Consider the following 16424-nt stretch of genomic DNA (forward strand, 5'->3'; position numbering starts at 1 on the left):
ATAGTGAGGGAGACCACCACCTCATCGTCATATGGGGTGTTGCCATCGGAAAAGGAGAACATCTCTCATGTGCATGGCCTTTTTGGGACTGCCTCCCTAGCTTGGGTTGCTTGGGCATAAGCTCTCTGAGCCAACAAACTAAATCCGCCAATTATCGGGCCACCTGGGGTACTGCTATCCCGACCAATGTCTTCTCCTCTCTATTGATTATCCATGTATCTATTGAGGTGCCCTCATTGGATAAGGGCTTTTGATCTCATCGTTCAGCTGCAAACACTCAATATCATGCTTGCGGTTCTTATGGAATCAACGGTGCTTATTTCGATTTCTTTTGCTAGGAGGGGCTTTCATCCTTTTGGACCATTGTAGATAGTATCGGCTTTCGATTTCCATCAAAATCTGTACTTTTGAGGTGTGTCTCTCGAACTTTTGAGTTTGACTCCTCAGTTACCTAGAACCTCCTTCGCGTCCCGATTTCTATCTGGTGTTTCTTTTTCTTCTCAGCTCTTTCTTTTACCATTCTTACCTCCAGCCACCTCCCTCCAAGTTGCTATAGCTTCCTTGGCCTTTATATACTTATCCGCTCGGGACAGCAGCGCGGCCAAATCGTTGGAAGGCTTCTTCTCCGACGGAAATTATTATACTTATATTAGCATATAATAAAATTATTATATCATTATATTAGGATATAATAAAATCCTTGGGGGGCCTTTATATACTTATACTAGCATATGATAAAATTATTATATTGCCATGAATACAATATAACAATATTATTATACTATATTATGTTATATAACTATATTATTTAATATAATGATAATATCCTATTGTATTATATTATATTATAATTATATTTCATGGTATGTTCAACACTGCAATTTTTTCATTAAAATAAAAACAACCTCATGATGCATCTTAAATGGAGTTTTTGTTTCAAAAACTTTTTCATAGTAATTTTTTTATTTTTTCAATAAAATAAAAAACTATTTCAAAATTTCTAATGCACACTTAAACACAAAAAAATTTTTGGCCCTTCAAAAGCAGTGCCAAATGAGAAAATGATCAAGTCTTGTTGGTAAAATAGTTATGCAAAATTCGCTCCGCACCAACAACACCCTTAAACATCATAATTAAAAGTTGAGTCCAGTCATATTGGTTAAATTAGGTTGGCTGAACTGAAATCAATAATGATGTGCATAAATCCATTGCTACACCTGTCCTCCAAGTACAATCCAACCAAACAATAACTTTTTTTTGGTTGATGCGGCACAATTACAATGCCCTTACATTTATCCAGCCATTAGGCGATCCACGGAAGAAAAGCTGAGCATCCTTCGCCTGTCGGAGATGTAGCTCAAACAGTAGAGCAAACTCGCTTTTTCATGCGAGGCTCTTTGGTTTTTTGGCCCGCCCCCTTCTCCATCACCCTTCCAGGGTCTTGTTTCTGATTTTCTAAAGAGCCAAAGCCTGTAGAAAATAAACTCTCAATTTGTTCTTCTTTCGTTCCTTCTTTGTTCATCTTTACATCAAACTATTTAACATTGTAAGTTGCTAATATCTCCCCTCTTCTTTACAAACTCCATACACATTCCACCTTTTTGTTTCTTTAACTGCGCTTTCGATGATCCTGCAAAAGGTTTGGTTGCTCGACGCTGTTATGTTGCCACTGCAGTCCAGTAACTCGACGAGCATAAGCTGGTCGGCGTGACGATGACTCGTGCCCACGCCCAGTCGGCCGTCCCTTCCAATCTCCGCAGCTCGGCCAGCTGTTCAGTGAGTCACCCTTGTTAGCTCTCCCCATGTTTTAAACTCAAAATATTTTATACTTAATTCTACTACTTCCTTCAATGTCAAGCACGTTGCAGCAACAGTGCACTGCAATTCTAATTCAACTATTCACTCCCATTCCATCCTAAAGATTTTGTTGCAGTGCAATTCACAAACTTAGCAAAACTGAATGCTACTTACCCTGCCATCTTGTAACTCGAAAATTACTGAATCTTGCGAAAATGGTATTGGTCGTATCGGCGCCACCTGCAGATTATCAATACATTTAGCTGATGTAAATGCCATCCTATTGATCAAATTTGCAATATGGTTATTATATATGCTTTTGTACATCATGGGAATTTCATCTGGTATTGGTTTGGGGTGTGGTCGCACTAACCTTCTCGTTGCAGTGTCTTCTGTAACTGTTTGAGTATTGGTCATTGTGCTCAAGGTAGGCCGTTTTATCTTCATATGTGCAAGTGTGATCACTTCTAGTTCTTTGAGCTTCCAGAGCTGAAGTCTCCGTGTATGGGTACCCATGGCTCATCCATTTCCAAGTTCTTTGTTCCAGAAATCTTCGATAAACATGGCCATCTGACCCGATCACAAACAATTGAGTGCCATCGAAACATGGACCTGGTGCACCAAGCAGCATCACGTCTCTATATGGTGTCCCATGCTCCACCCATTCCCATCTGTCTTGTGAGTTCCAGTGATACTCGACAAGACCTCCATTTTCTGATATCATGAATAGTGAGCCTGTAAGCGATTGCAGCGATGGCCTCATAGCAGTTCCAGGGGATCTTGAGAGGACCAAATGAGGGGACTGGTAGTGCTCGTGCCATAGCTCGGTGATTCTGTTATATTGGTATAGACGGCCGTTCCGTCCAACAACGAATATGATGTTCATCCTGAAGAATTCTTGATCCACAATAAATGCAATCCTAGTATCTGGAGGGCTGTGGCAGTCCTTCCATTTATATTTTCGTAGTGCCACCTGTATAGATTAAGACACGGTTATATTCTGCACTATGCTAAACCAGTTTTCAGGTCATGATGACCTATGAATTGCAAGACATAACTGGCAGCAGATGCTTAGGAGCTCAATGAATTGTAAGACATGTGGCACCAGATGCTTAGGACTGAATTATACAGGAGATGCATATGCATGGAACATAAAAGCATGCCTGCGTATATGTGAAATTTAAATGTTGGTAACAAAGTAATGCTTAATAGATTTTTTTTTCCTTTTATTTTCTAAGAGAAATTAAGCTACAAGGTCATGATAATGTCTTACTTCAGATTGCTTTTGTACTGACATAAGGATGTCAAACTGTAGAAAGATCTGTTAACTTTTGTTATTTTCCAACAAATTTATTGAAGAAAGAAATTACCATGCCATTTTAAATTTGGAGAAATTGTAACCTTTTGAACTACAATTTCTCTGAATGCAGTGATAAAAATAATCTTCAAATCATTTCAAATCACTTGATTTAATTTGTAGTTCTGCAGAAATATTTAGGACAGTGTATATGAAGCACTGCCTGAGCTCAAAGAAGAAAAAGGTTTGATGGAAGAAAAAAATGTGGAGGAAGAGAATGAACTGAGAAGTAAGAGCTTGATTTCATTTAGATTACCAATGTTTGTGCAGAAAGGTTCACCACTATGGTCCAGCTTTAAACATGGATTATAAAAAACCTTACACACTGATTAATAAAGCAAAGTTAAGCAAACTATCAAGTCCTAAATCTGATGCAATCAATTAAATATTAGTTGATTTTTTATATCAGTAGTACGAAATGATGTCCAAGAATAGGGTTTGACATGCTACATTAGGTAAGTGCTGAAGCCAACAATGAGCTTCATTGATTCCAGGAACTTAATTAAAAGCTAAACAAACTTGATTTTGGGTAATATCTCTTGGTTATTAAAAGAGATTTTTGCAAAAATGCATGGGTCAATAGGAGACATGATTGCATAGTCATGCTATGCTACTTGGTGTTGCAACATCCATAAATTACTTGATATACATTTTTTCTCTTGCCTTAGTAATCTATAAATAAAACATAACACAGAACACACCTTGATGTGGATGGTTAATATTCATGAGCGCTTTGCCACTAAGTATCCAAGTTTTGAGCAAGCATTAACTAAAACTATCAAACAGACAAGTAACCACCGAAGCAATGCCATTTATAGTATTTCTATCCATGGTCAAAAGCCACAACTTAGAAAGTAGCATCTTTGATGATAACGCAAATTCTCTTTTTTCTTTTTAAGCTATTTCAGTGGATTCTTCTGAAAAGTCATGATGTTTTTAGATGCTTTTTTTCTCCTACTTTTTAGCATGATTACCCTTAGAACTAATTATTTCAGTTTTCAGGTTTTGAACTCTCACCGTAAACTGAAGAAGTTTTCCTTTCTTGTCGACGAAGAAGAGAGAATCTACTGTCGTAGCTCTGTGAGCTTTACCCGGAATGACATCCCATGGAGGTCCTGTCACTACCTGCCTTCCCTTCCTCATGGCAGTGCAATTGATCCATGATAGCTCATTTCCATTCCTTTCTCTAATAAGCAAGTTTCCATGCGTGTTGACCAAAAACAAACTTCCATTATAGCTTCCTAGTGCACCTCTCATTGCTGTTGAATGCTCATGCCTTAGCCATAACCAGACATTATCAGAATAAAGGTATTCAAAAGTTAGGCCACCGTCTGTTATAACAAAAAATGATCTATCTGCATACATTACTCGCATGCGAAAGTTAGTATTGATGCTTCTTGTTAGAAAGTTGTAAGATTCAGTTGCACCACTTTCATGATTACTCAAGGATATGTACTCTTGATGCCCTTGTGCCTTGCGTCTTCTAGCAGGTGTAATAATACTCGAGTCATTTGGTTCGTCGTCTGAAAGAACATTCTTTATTCCTGCAATGCAATTTGATGGGCCACGCTCATCGGTGCAGTATTCTGCATTCCATCCTTCTGTTTCAGGTGCATCTATGACTGACCATTCATACCTACTGGATGTTTTCCTGCGCAGGCTACTCTGATGAGTTGGACCAGAACCATCACCTCCAATTCCAGGCAAATGCAGCTCTCCAAGTCTACCATCATCCAGGGGGAACATTAATCTTCCAGCTTGAACCTGTATTCCTTGCACACCTTGAGCAACCTTGGCATGCTGTGGGTGTATATGATTTATCCAGAGCCCTTCCACATGATTCCCATGAGTGCCACCTTTTTCCCAACAGAAACTGATGATCAATTTATTGCTCCATGTGGATTATACTCCAATAACAAAATTAATAATATGTTGAAAGAATATTTGGTGACGAATATGAATATAGAAGGTCACAATGTCTGAATGAGTTCGTTTTTTTACTATGAAGGATGATAAATTTGAATTTTTCCAGACATAACAGGTTCAAACAGTGATTAATTATCAATATAATCATCATATCAGGTTTTCAGGTGTCAAACTTTGAAGTAGGTATCAGGATTTCGTCATGATAATGATAATGATAATCTCATAATAAATTTAATTCCTTAATAACATGTTAAGTGCATCTATGAGTTTTTCCCACTTGTTCAGGAGTGAATTGAATATCAGCTTAAGTGAAAGGATTAGGCCTCATTCAGTTTGGAATGAAAAAAGAACCCTCTTGCACTTTGTGGAATTTTAATAGCTACCATGCACATTAATTAATATACTATTAAAAAAATTAATAATACAAATTGACATCTCACTTACCTATAGTTTCGGGCCATATTGCTGCAGATTGGTTGGTTATGCTAGAACTCAAACAGATGCAATGTCATGAGCTTGTTTTGTGTTTAGCTTGCTTTGTGTTGTTTGCTTGTCCACTGTGTCATTCATGCATAGAGCTATTTCCCACAGATTGAAAGTAACTATATGGTTTCAGATGACTAATAAAATGAACTTTTATCTTCTGATTTTTTTGCTTGCTCATAGATATTGCTAGCTCATGTTATTGGCATATTGCACTACTCGAGGCTGTGCATCGCACCTATATAGGAATCTATTAGTAGTTAGTACCATGTTTTAAATTTGCTTATACAGGTCAAATAATCACTTTTAGATGTTCAAAAATGTGTGGCTTGCTCTAAGAAACAGCTGAAAGGTAGCTTGAATGGAAATAAGGGGAGGTTTTTGTAGTGAGTTTTAGAATACCTTTGTGTATCTGTCAGGACATCATGTAATTTCTGCCTACGGGTATGTGTTTTGGCATGATAGAAACATACTATGGTGATCATTTGCTGATGTAGGTTTGATATGCGATTATCTAATCCTTGACTGCTATGGTAAGGCATGTCAACATGACAAGTTGTGCTGATACAATAACAAGCTACTTTAAACATGAGCAACAACTGCATGAGTTGTGCATGATTTTTAAAGCTGACCTAATAAGATTTCGTAAAAGTTTTCTCTAGTCATTTAGGAAAGACTTAAGTAGTGTCCAAAGGAACATACTAATTTGTGAGTGTCCAAGATAACCAATGTAGATTGGACTCTAGCACATCGCTTCTAGGACTGATCAACAAATTTGTCAGACTAAGCTCATTGGTGAGTTGACTCGCAGCAAGCATGTGGTGTGAAATGTTTGTGGGCAATCAATTCGAGAGGCAAACCACTAAAAATAATTTTTACATGGTTAAAAATGCACCACTGTCTCAAGGCAAGTTTGATGAAGCAAGCCTGAACATGGATAACATATTGCTGTTGGGAAGCAACTACTTGAAAGCTGCATGAGTCTAATGGCAATAAAAGAGGTTGCACTTAAAATGGCATATATCTGTTGTAGGCAAGGTATGCCGTCTCGATACTGAGCCCCGTATAGGTGCTATCTGTGTCGGTATGGTATGGTACGGGGCCAGTTCGGCATACCGAGTGTCACTACGCTTTCCGTGTTGTGTACCGACACCGAACCGGTACAATACGTCCCATACTGAAAGATTCTGAAAGACAACTCCATAGCGTCCTTTCAAGCATGTGACAAGCAAGGCCACTATACTTTCAACAAAACTGGGGATCCAAGTATTGTGGGAATGCGTATAAATGGAGTGATTGATAGTGATGTGCTGAATTTGCTAATGATGTGTTGTTCATTTTTGGGCCACCTTTTTATGCTCTGTTTTGGGCTGCTATCTCTTCTGTTTTTTTTTTTAAAAATAAATATAACTCCTATTTTCGTATGGCACTCTGTATTCCTTTTATTTTATTCACTCATGAAATGAATCGACGGGCAAACCTCATCATTTTCTATTTTTTAGAGAAAGGGAGCACAATCAAGATGATGAGTGGTAGTCTAAATTCAGACTTGTAAAATTAATGGAAGAACGGGTTGACTACCATGTGAAGCACATGCACATGCAGAATATTGTTGACATGCTAGACAATGAGAATAACATGCACATGAATATCATGTGAGCTTAAGAAATTGAAATAGGAAAACCACATGAAAGCATATGGTGACAAAGCACAATGTTTACTATGAAGATGTAGATCAGACTAAAAAAATTGCAGGCCCAACACAAGGCCAGTTCAAAAAAAAAAGAGAGAAGAGAAAGTAAAAGATCATAATTCAGTGGGATGAATTGAACTTGTAAAGTGCTAAAACGTTCTAGTATTAATCAAAATTGTGAAACTTACTGACTTTCACAAACTATTGAATCAGCAAAACCTAAAGAATGGCCCAAAAACAAGACAGAAAATCATATTTCAGTGGTGTCCAAAAGTTCCTTTATTAGTTAATATAGTGGGTCTTGTAGAGAGTTTAAAGCAGACTAGTAGGACCCAGAGAGTGACCCTGGAAAAAAATGATTATGCATTCTTTAAGGGCCATATTTTAGTTGCATGACAGGCTAAATAATGAGAAGAAGGATTCAAGTCTCCTATTGGCTGCAAGAACAGAAAACAAAGTCAACTTCAGATCCCATGCAGACAAGGGCTTGTTCATATCTTAGAAGATTGTGAACAATGGCATTCATCAAAGCGTAAAGACTATGACCTGGATTCAGGAGAAATTAATGCCTGGTACCATAAGAATCCAACTAAATTTGGGAACAAGTGGAAGTTCAAAGATGATTAATCTGGCTGGGCAAGGTTGTGTAGATGTCATTGAACCAAGAAGCAATGTCACTCACCTTGAATATGAAAAAGGTCCAACCCTGATTGGAGGGATTAAGCTAACTTTAGTGAGTAACTCAAGCCCCCTAGACTATTAGGTGAAGAAATAAAGATGGAACAAGGGGTGGGTCACAACCCATGGAGGGGGATAGATGCTTTTTACCTGTGTACTGATTGTATCTCATATTTGAGGTGCTTAAATGTTTTGAAACCAATTTGCTAGACTAGTTATCAAATATCAACAAAACTCTGGAAAAATACTGGAGAGGATATGACAATAGTTAGGGTGTTGCAAAGCTTGATGATATATTGGCATATTTCACACAAAAGCTTTCATAAAAGTCTGACATCAGTTATTCTGATTAGCTAGCATTGAAGTAGATTATAAAGTTTGTGCATCTATCTGGCCAAGGTACATTCTACTTCATATAATACATCGACAAATAAACTTATTATGAATGAAAGAATACATCTGGATGAAGCTAAAAGTGCCACAAGCCTGTGAAATATAAAAGACAGGATACACACATGCCAACATAATTATGGGTATCTGCAAAAACATGAGAGACAAGAGAATTACTTTTCCAATACATATTGGGGCTATACCCATGCTGTTTGAAACAGATCAAAGTCACAAGTGAGATCTGAAAAGGATGCCGTGATGTCTCAAGCAACAATATTACTTGAGCACTAAGTTTGATAACCCTGTGATGTTCTAAAACTTCTTGGTTGATATTTACTAGATGAATACACTAATGTTTAATCCTTTTTAAATATTTTCCAAATCCGTAAATAAGATGATGTATTGTTTTGTTCTAATGCTTTCTGTTGTCTTTTATTAGGACTGATTTTGTTTCACACAAAGGCTTCTTAGAAATTCCCACTTTCAATGAATTTCGAGAAGTGATACTGATTTGCTTTTGTTTCCTAATCTTCCTTAGCTCTTCCTTTTGGATTTCAAATTTGGCAAGTGGAGTCTTCCAACAAAAACAGTAACTTAAAAGAATGAATTTTGCATCTTGAATTAAAAAGATCCATACTATTAAAATGCATGCAAGTATCTGCTATTGTAAGAGTGAAAATTTATTAAGGCCTTTGGAAGAGCGGTGTATGAGAAGTAAAGGAGGAAACTGACACCCTCAGATAGATTTTATCCAATTGAAAGAAATTCTTGCGGGAAACACCTTCTGGATTTCACTTGCCTGATTTTCAAAGTGGCTTCTGATGTTGAAATAATGGTGGCTGGGTGCTTTGTCTGGAAGGATATTGAATTTCATAAATGGTAAACGAAAATTGGATTCAAAATTTACGTGCTAATTGGAATTTTCATCGTGAAGGATTGTTTTGAAAAAAAAAGGAGCTTTGGAAATGGAAATGGGAGATGAAATGTAAATAAACTTATTGGAATTGATAACAGTTATGTCGTATTCAAAATTCTCATTTTACATCCATATTGGTGTTGCTGAAAGGCCTTAGAACTGCAAGGGGAACTTAAAATTCTTGTTAACATCATCATGTAAATTCTTGACATGCATGGGGTAAAAGGCATCTTGATTTCATTCTTTTGTGTTGCATATGTCTAAATATCAAGTGTTTAAATCGTGAAGCATCTCTAATAGGTGTCTACCTTGAATCATGTGCAAGATAAAAGGGATTTATCTGCAAAACATGGAGGGATGATGGATTTTTCCAGAGGCTGGTTGTAACATTTCTAGATATTGGCACTATTTTCCTTTTCCATTTGTTATTGAAGATTCTCTCACAGCTTGAGCAATTATGCCCTTTCAGTGATCATAGTAGTGCATGGAAAGTTCATTTCTTTCCTACCTTTTAGGTTGACATTTGGAAAGAAAATCCTCGAGCATAAAAGCCATCAGAAGTTCAGGTTTTTTCACTGTTAAAGGTATTGAGAGACCTTTTTCTCTTGATAGAGATATCAGCCAATGGTTCAGAAAATAACAATCCTTGCCCAATAAGTATTTGGAGGAGGTGGTTGCATGTAAGCAACTAAAAGAAGGTTAGGAATATGTAGAAACTACTTCACAATCATCTAGTTTATTGGTTGGCTTGGCTTCTTTGCGCATCTGCTAGGTGCATCAGCATCATCATGAATTTGAAAGGGATCTATCTTTGGTAATTGGTACAATCCTGATTATTTGCTAAAGAAAGACTTTATTGTTTACTGACTTTAGCTTAAGAATTTTACCCATGGACTGATAAGTGAATCACTGTCTTGTTGTTGTGGTTCAGTTAGTTCAAAGTCAATAGGTAGGGTTAACTAGAAATATTTTGCCCTAGTTAACTGGCAATATTCTTGGACTTCTGTAACTATGAAATTCTGCAGATATCAGCATTGCTAATTGTTGACCCAAAGTTAAACAGAAAAAGAATTGCGAAAGATAACATGGAGAGTGTCTAGGGAAGTCCAAGAACATTTTTTGAAATGATCTCTGAAGCAATTTTATTTTGCCATGCTTCTGTACAAAACCAAATTATAACGTGAGCTGGTTTGGTTGGTATTAATTTGCCTTACTATAGAAATACGTCTATTATATTTGGCTTTCAATCAGTAGTATCGATACCAAGGTACACCATTCCGTACCGAACTAGTATGGTATGGTACTGGTTCGGTACCAGTACACAATATAGAGAGCATATCGATACTTGGTATGCCGAACCGATATAGTGACCGGGTGGCACCAGTACGAGGCCTGGTACTAAGATGGCGTACCTTGATGGATACCCATCAAACTCCGGCTTTGTTTGAGTAAATAAAAATTTATTGCAATATCATTATCACCATGAGTTAGAAAATACAACTTAAAAGCATGACATATGCGCCACTCATCTTGTTCTGATTTGATACCTATCTCTCTGCTTTTATATATGAGCTACTACAGTGAGCTGAGGTGGTTCTTTAAATCTTATAATAGCGCTATTGTAATTAAGACAAAGGAATAGCCAGTTGAGTGTTGTCCTAGGTAATCATTCAAAATGGCCTTAAACAGCAGAAAAAAGAAGTGATTTTACCAAGGGAGCAGAAGAAGTTGGTTTCTACCTGAGTGCTTTGGAAGCTGATATTCAAATACATATCCAGTATTTGTAGTGAAGAATAGTGATAAGATGTTTTCGTTTACGTCATTCTGTCGAACTGGCGTGATAGCACTTAACCGATGATCTTTAGGAGCCCCATGGAGTTCCCACTTCCACTTCCTTTTGTGCAAGCGCCGTTCTATTAGAAAACCACCCTGTAGATCTATAAGTCCCTTTAACCAATCAATTATTTAAAAGTTGCTTTTATATTGGTAACTATCAATTAAAAAGGAATATATTCAGCTGACATATAAAAGCACTGTAGATTAGCAAGCAGAACTTTAAATTATTTATATTAATAGCATTCAGTTCACTGACGTTCCTGCTCTGCTGATTCTCATGCCCTCTTAATTGGAGAATGAAAATTTAATACAAGACTATGATAAACATAATTAGCTATGAAAACCAGTGTATACATGATGAATAATAGTGCTATAAGAGGCTATTTAGCTCTTATGTTACTACCTCGGATACATTTTTGGCTATATATGTGCAAACAACATGTTTTTGAATATGGATTATTAGTTTATTAATATAGTCATGCTCTCAAGAGATCTGCTACATGCTATTCACTTACACTGTATGACATTATTTCTTTTTGGTTTGTATCATTCACTACGTCATTTAATAGTTTACTTTAGTTCATTGAATGTTGCAGAGAAGTCACTTAATTACCTTGGTTAATAGGAAAAGTGATACTGAATGAGCTCCAGCCTGGCCATGTAGAGAACATCCTCCGGATGATCTAAGTGATATTTCTTCCATTGATATATGCTTCTTCCATGATGGCTTTGATTTCTTGTCGAATTCGTATAGATCTCCAGTAGAACTGCACCACAATATATAGTCTCACAAATAAAAACTAGAAGAGGAAGGTTTGTTATAGAAACAAACAGCAGGATAAGGGCATGGAGTTCAGACTCTGTCTTATTACACCTGAATGTGAATATTATTTCTACAAAAGCCCAACGGAGGCCCTACTGCTAGCGGTAATAATTTCCGTAAGCAGTAACAAGACGAGAATTTCATTGAATATGATGGTAGTTATGGGAAACTACTAAATCTCTATTTGACCGTCCAAATATTACTTACAATTAGAAGCCTAGTGTCGTCTTTTTAGTTGAAGTGGTTTGCCCATCTTGTAAGATGTTAGTTCTTCCTTGAATCAAAATTTGATACATTCTTGGTTGGTCATTGACATGGGTATAAGGGAAACTGATATGTAGAAACAGCACGCATTGTCAGCTATAAAAGTAGGCACTGATTCAGGAAAGTTCTCAGTTGTGCCATATGAAACTTTGGTTCCATGTGAAGGTAGTTGAGATGAGGTTCCTGAATGAAAGCAATGGAAACTGAAGGTCTTCGCTAAGGCAACAAAATTACTAAGTGGATCAAAAGTTGTGGAGTAACTAGATGGATAAGCTCATGGACTATTGGGCATGTGAAGCATTCTGGTAGAACATTAATTAAATATGACCTTATTTTTACTCATGAAAACACCTTAGATGAATGCTTGGTGTCCATGTGGTTTAAAATTATTAAAATACTTTGTCTTTGTGTAACTGGAAAAGAATCATGCTATTATAGTGCAACTTTAATTTACAGCACAATCAATATGAACTCAGAATAGTCCATCTATGACCAGACAAATAGAATAATATGCCTATCCCCCTTCATTACCCCCACAAAACCACAAAAACAAAAGAGAAAAAAAAGAAAAGAAAAAAGAATAGACTGACATGAACATACCTTACTGTGAACACAATGCCTGGTCTAATAGTGCCAGTGTCAACAATAGCTGAAACATCTCCACCTGGAGGCCGGCCATGAAAATCCCACCTATTCAAGTCCAATTCATCGGGCATCCATTAAGCTTTAACATTAGTGTCAGAACCACCACAATAACAGCTATCTTGCTAATCTAAGTCATGCCCACATGCCAAATGCTTAAACATTGGTTCACCCTCTTTTAAGTTCTTGACATGTTACTTCAGATAAAATACAAGGCAGCTGAATATTCTTGTTACTTGTTTCTCCTACCTCAAAGGCTGAAATTCACTGATCTCAACCAATGACCCGTTCTTGGTGGATAAGTACAACCTCCTGATATACAGATCAAGGAACAATGTTTGTTAGCATTCAGATTGATGAGCAGTTAAAGAAAGAACTTTACATAAATGCAACTTTTCTTCTTTTTTTTAATTCCTTTTTTGCAAAAGAACATTTGCACACATTATTGAAAAATTGTGAATGTGTACCAGATTACTCACTCTCCATCATGCGATATGATGCCAAACTTAATCTGTACAACTTGGCTTGGTTCAGCTTCTGTAGTATGCATGTCTTCTTTGGACATAAGCACAAATTCTGTCCAAATGGGCTGAGAATTTTCGTTCAGCTGCAACTGAAATTATTACAGTATAAGAAGTTCAATTATGTTCATGTTCCAATGAAATATTTACCATTAAATAAGCATAAACCTCACTGGTCAAAACCATTGGTTGAACTTGTGACTAAAAATAGAATTGTGCCTGTGGGGTTGACTATTTGCTTACTGTATGAAGTTGCTTCTTTCTTGCAAGGAGCTACGATGTTTTCAGTCATATTGCACCTCCAGATATTCTTACATGTTTTCTTGGCCCATAGACTATGGCCCATAGACTATGACACTTTGTTTGATGGTAAATGTTCTATCCTGATCATGAAATTAGTATTTTTGGTTCTTATCTATTCATCCACATAAGATCCCATCCATGCCTTCTGCAATTTGGAGTGAGAGTTATCGCTCCAGAATACAGTTCAATTTTTGTTGAGCTGGACAACCAGATGCATTTGGATTTTATCCTGGCTGAAGGTTATACATAATAAGTCTCTGTGAATCTGCACTGAGCTATATACATCTGAAAATGTCAAACTTTTTATACAGGGAATTTCAAAGTATTTTCCTTCGCAGAACCTTCAATCAATTTTTGTTCCACCAAACAGGCCAGGGAATTATTGGGTAAGACCACATCTTCAAGAGAGATTATTGTGTAAGTAACATGGCTTCCTGCTTATTGATTTTATCTTGATTAAGCCATGCTTTTCTGTGAAACAACTCTTTTCTCTTCTGACCATGTTCTCTTTCCTGATTACCATTATTTATTAGGTAAGTAACAATATTGTCAAGCAAAGCCAGAGATCTAAACAGGATAGAGAATAGATGTGGTATCAATACACAAAAGGAGGCTTTGTTATAATCAATCTGTTAAGAATATGAACTTGGTCTGTTCAACTTTTGTATCTAAGTATCAACATAGACACTGAAGTTGAATCGAATCATGTAGAACAAAAGATGATTGAAGCAATTATAGCAAAGTTTGATACGCTTATGCCACTTGGCAATATCACAAAATCCTAAACATAATATTTTGAAATCGTTCTGAAAAAAGTAACATCCGAAATTAAAAGATACTAATTACCTGATAAAGCATCCCACCTTCTGACAGAGCAAGAATTGTCTGATTGATGAAGAAAACAGAAACAGCCTGACCAGCTGCAGTAGGTAATTCATGGGGAGCAATTACCCACTGCACCCCATTCCAGAACCTCTCATAGATCGAACCACTTTGCCCCGTCACCCAAACTGATGCCTCTGACATTCTAGTCAAAGAAACTCTCTTTCTTAAAGGCAGAACTGGATCAATATTTTCTTCTAAAACTCTATCAGTACCAGCAATTCTTGTATTCTTCTGCTGCTCTTGGGTAGGTAACTGATTACGTTTCATATGCATGCTTTCGATTGATCCTACTTTTGTGCAGGTTTCATTAATACAGGACATCAGATCAAACGGCAAGCCGATTTCTACCCATGTATTGGTCTTCTCTGCAAACTTCCAGAATCTATTCGTTTTCTGTTTAAATTTTGATTCAGTCTGTTTGCTTGGAGGAGCGGGGCACCAGGAGTAACCAGAAATGACAGAGCCTACTACCAACTGGGCTATTATATACATCATCCAAAAGGGAAGTTTCAAGGACAACCCAGCCATGATTGGTTATCTTCTGTTTTCAGAGAGTATACCTGAAAAAAAGCTCCCTGAGATCATTGCATTCAGATGGATTCTTGGATTGAGGTGTGGCTTTTATTCCTTGTGGGCGGTGCCTGATGGCTCATAGCAGAAAGCTCTGAAGGGAGAAAGTCCTCCTCTGTTCTTCTCTATGGAAACATGAGATGAGCCTTCCTGTACTTGGATGTCCAGATATTGAACAGATATATAGCTAGTGGCAGATGGATCGCATGACTTATATTGATATCTGAGCCTCCTCCATCAACTGTCATATGATGAGAGCAGGAAAGTAACCTGGGGAAATGCCGTGGTGGTTTGCTTTCTTTTTCTTTTTTTCTCTGTCAACACCTTTCTTGCCCCACTATGAAACTTATGCTAAAGTTTAGCCTCTTTAGGGGTACATATTCCTAGAGTTTAGCCTCTTTTAAGAGTACACGTTCCACCTTTCCATTAATTCTACATGATTGTGTACATCATATGTACCAGCCTATATGCAACATGCCTTGTTCAAATTTTGTACTTCTTCTCATTTTTTTATTCAGCAGCCATATGAATTTTGTGAAGACTTTGGCATCCAACATGAGCTGGTCGTCCCAAGTTTTTCTACTTTGCCCTACATAAGCTTACATCTGTGATTGGAAGTATATTACTTTACCTTAATTTTGCTGTTTATTTTGATCCAAGAATTGCTTTATTGATGCAAGCTTTTTTCATTGTTCTGGAATCTCGTGAAACATCCAAATAAGTCTTTGTCTGTGAAGTTGGTGGCTAAGTGTGGATTCACCACCTGGTTGTCATCTGCCCATACTAACCCCCCCTTTTGACTCCAGACTGAAGAAACCACGTTCATAGCTGAGGTAAGCTGCCAAAATTTCTATCAGAATGTCACACATAAAAGTCTGTGTGAAGCTAAATGTTTGCAGTCTGATCACGGCATATGTGACAGAAGCCATACATCATGAATGCAGTCACCCACTTTACATTGATATAATTTGTAATCACTTTAACTATATTCAGTAATAGATTCTTGTTATTTAAGATTATATAACAAGATTTGGTAGAATTCTTAAGATGCGTTTTTTTTTTTTTTTTAAATACTACTATGGGCAGATCATGAATGTTGGTGCTACAATTGTTTGTTGGATTTGATCATCTTTTGGACACCATCACCGTTTGATTGGGTGGGGGGAGATGAAGACTGGTCCTGGCATTAATGATTGAAATGACCCCGAGATTTACATGGGGTTAGGGTTGATAAGGTTTCATGAAGCATCTTATCTAAACCCTTGGCTGCAACTTGCCACCGCCTTCGTGCCTCCACGTGTGCATCCTTGATAGGACGAAGCTTTTGACTTAGCTGCCCC

At 37.2% G+C, this 16424-nt stretch overlaps 1 protein-coding gene across 2 annotated transcripts; it reads right to left on the minus strand.

Annotated features, from left to right (window-relative positions):
• Positions 1–1179: 1179 nt before the first annotated feature.
• On the minus strand, positions 1180–15432 carry LOC103718346 (uncharacterized). Of its 2 annotated transcripts, none has more exons than XM_008807126.6 (10): positions 14476–15432; positions 13285–13418; positions 13055–13117; positions 12764–12853; positions 11690–11843; positions 10980–11169; positions 4172–5010; positions 2171–2770; positions 1972–2037; positions 1180–1769 (listed from the first exon to the last, which is right to left on the minus strand). In XM_008807126.6, exons 1-10 carry the CDS (start codon positions 15040–15042, stop codon positions 1659–1661), a joined length of 2814 nt encoding a protein of 937 aa, XP_008805348.3. In that variant the 5' UTR covers positions 15043–15432; the 3' UTR covers positions 1180–1658. The 2 variants fall into 2 exon arrangements, with proteins under 2 accessions (XP_008805348.3, XP_088571603.2); XM_088715477.2 differs by having other exon boundaries at positions 14493–15236.
• Positions 15433–16424: the final 992 nt, after the last annotated feature.

This window comes from Phoenix dactylifera, chromosome 2 (genome assembly GCF_051530095.1).
Source record: "Phoenix dactylifera cultivar Ajwa chromosome 2, Ajwa_hap1_PhDact_Kaust_v1.1, whole genome shotgun sequence".
Classification (NCBI taxonomy): Eukaryota; Viridiplantae; Streptophyta; class Magnoliopsida; order Arecales; family Arecaceae; genus Phoenix; species Phoenix dactylifera.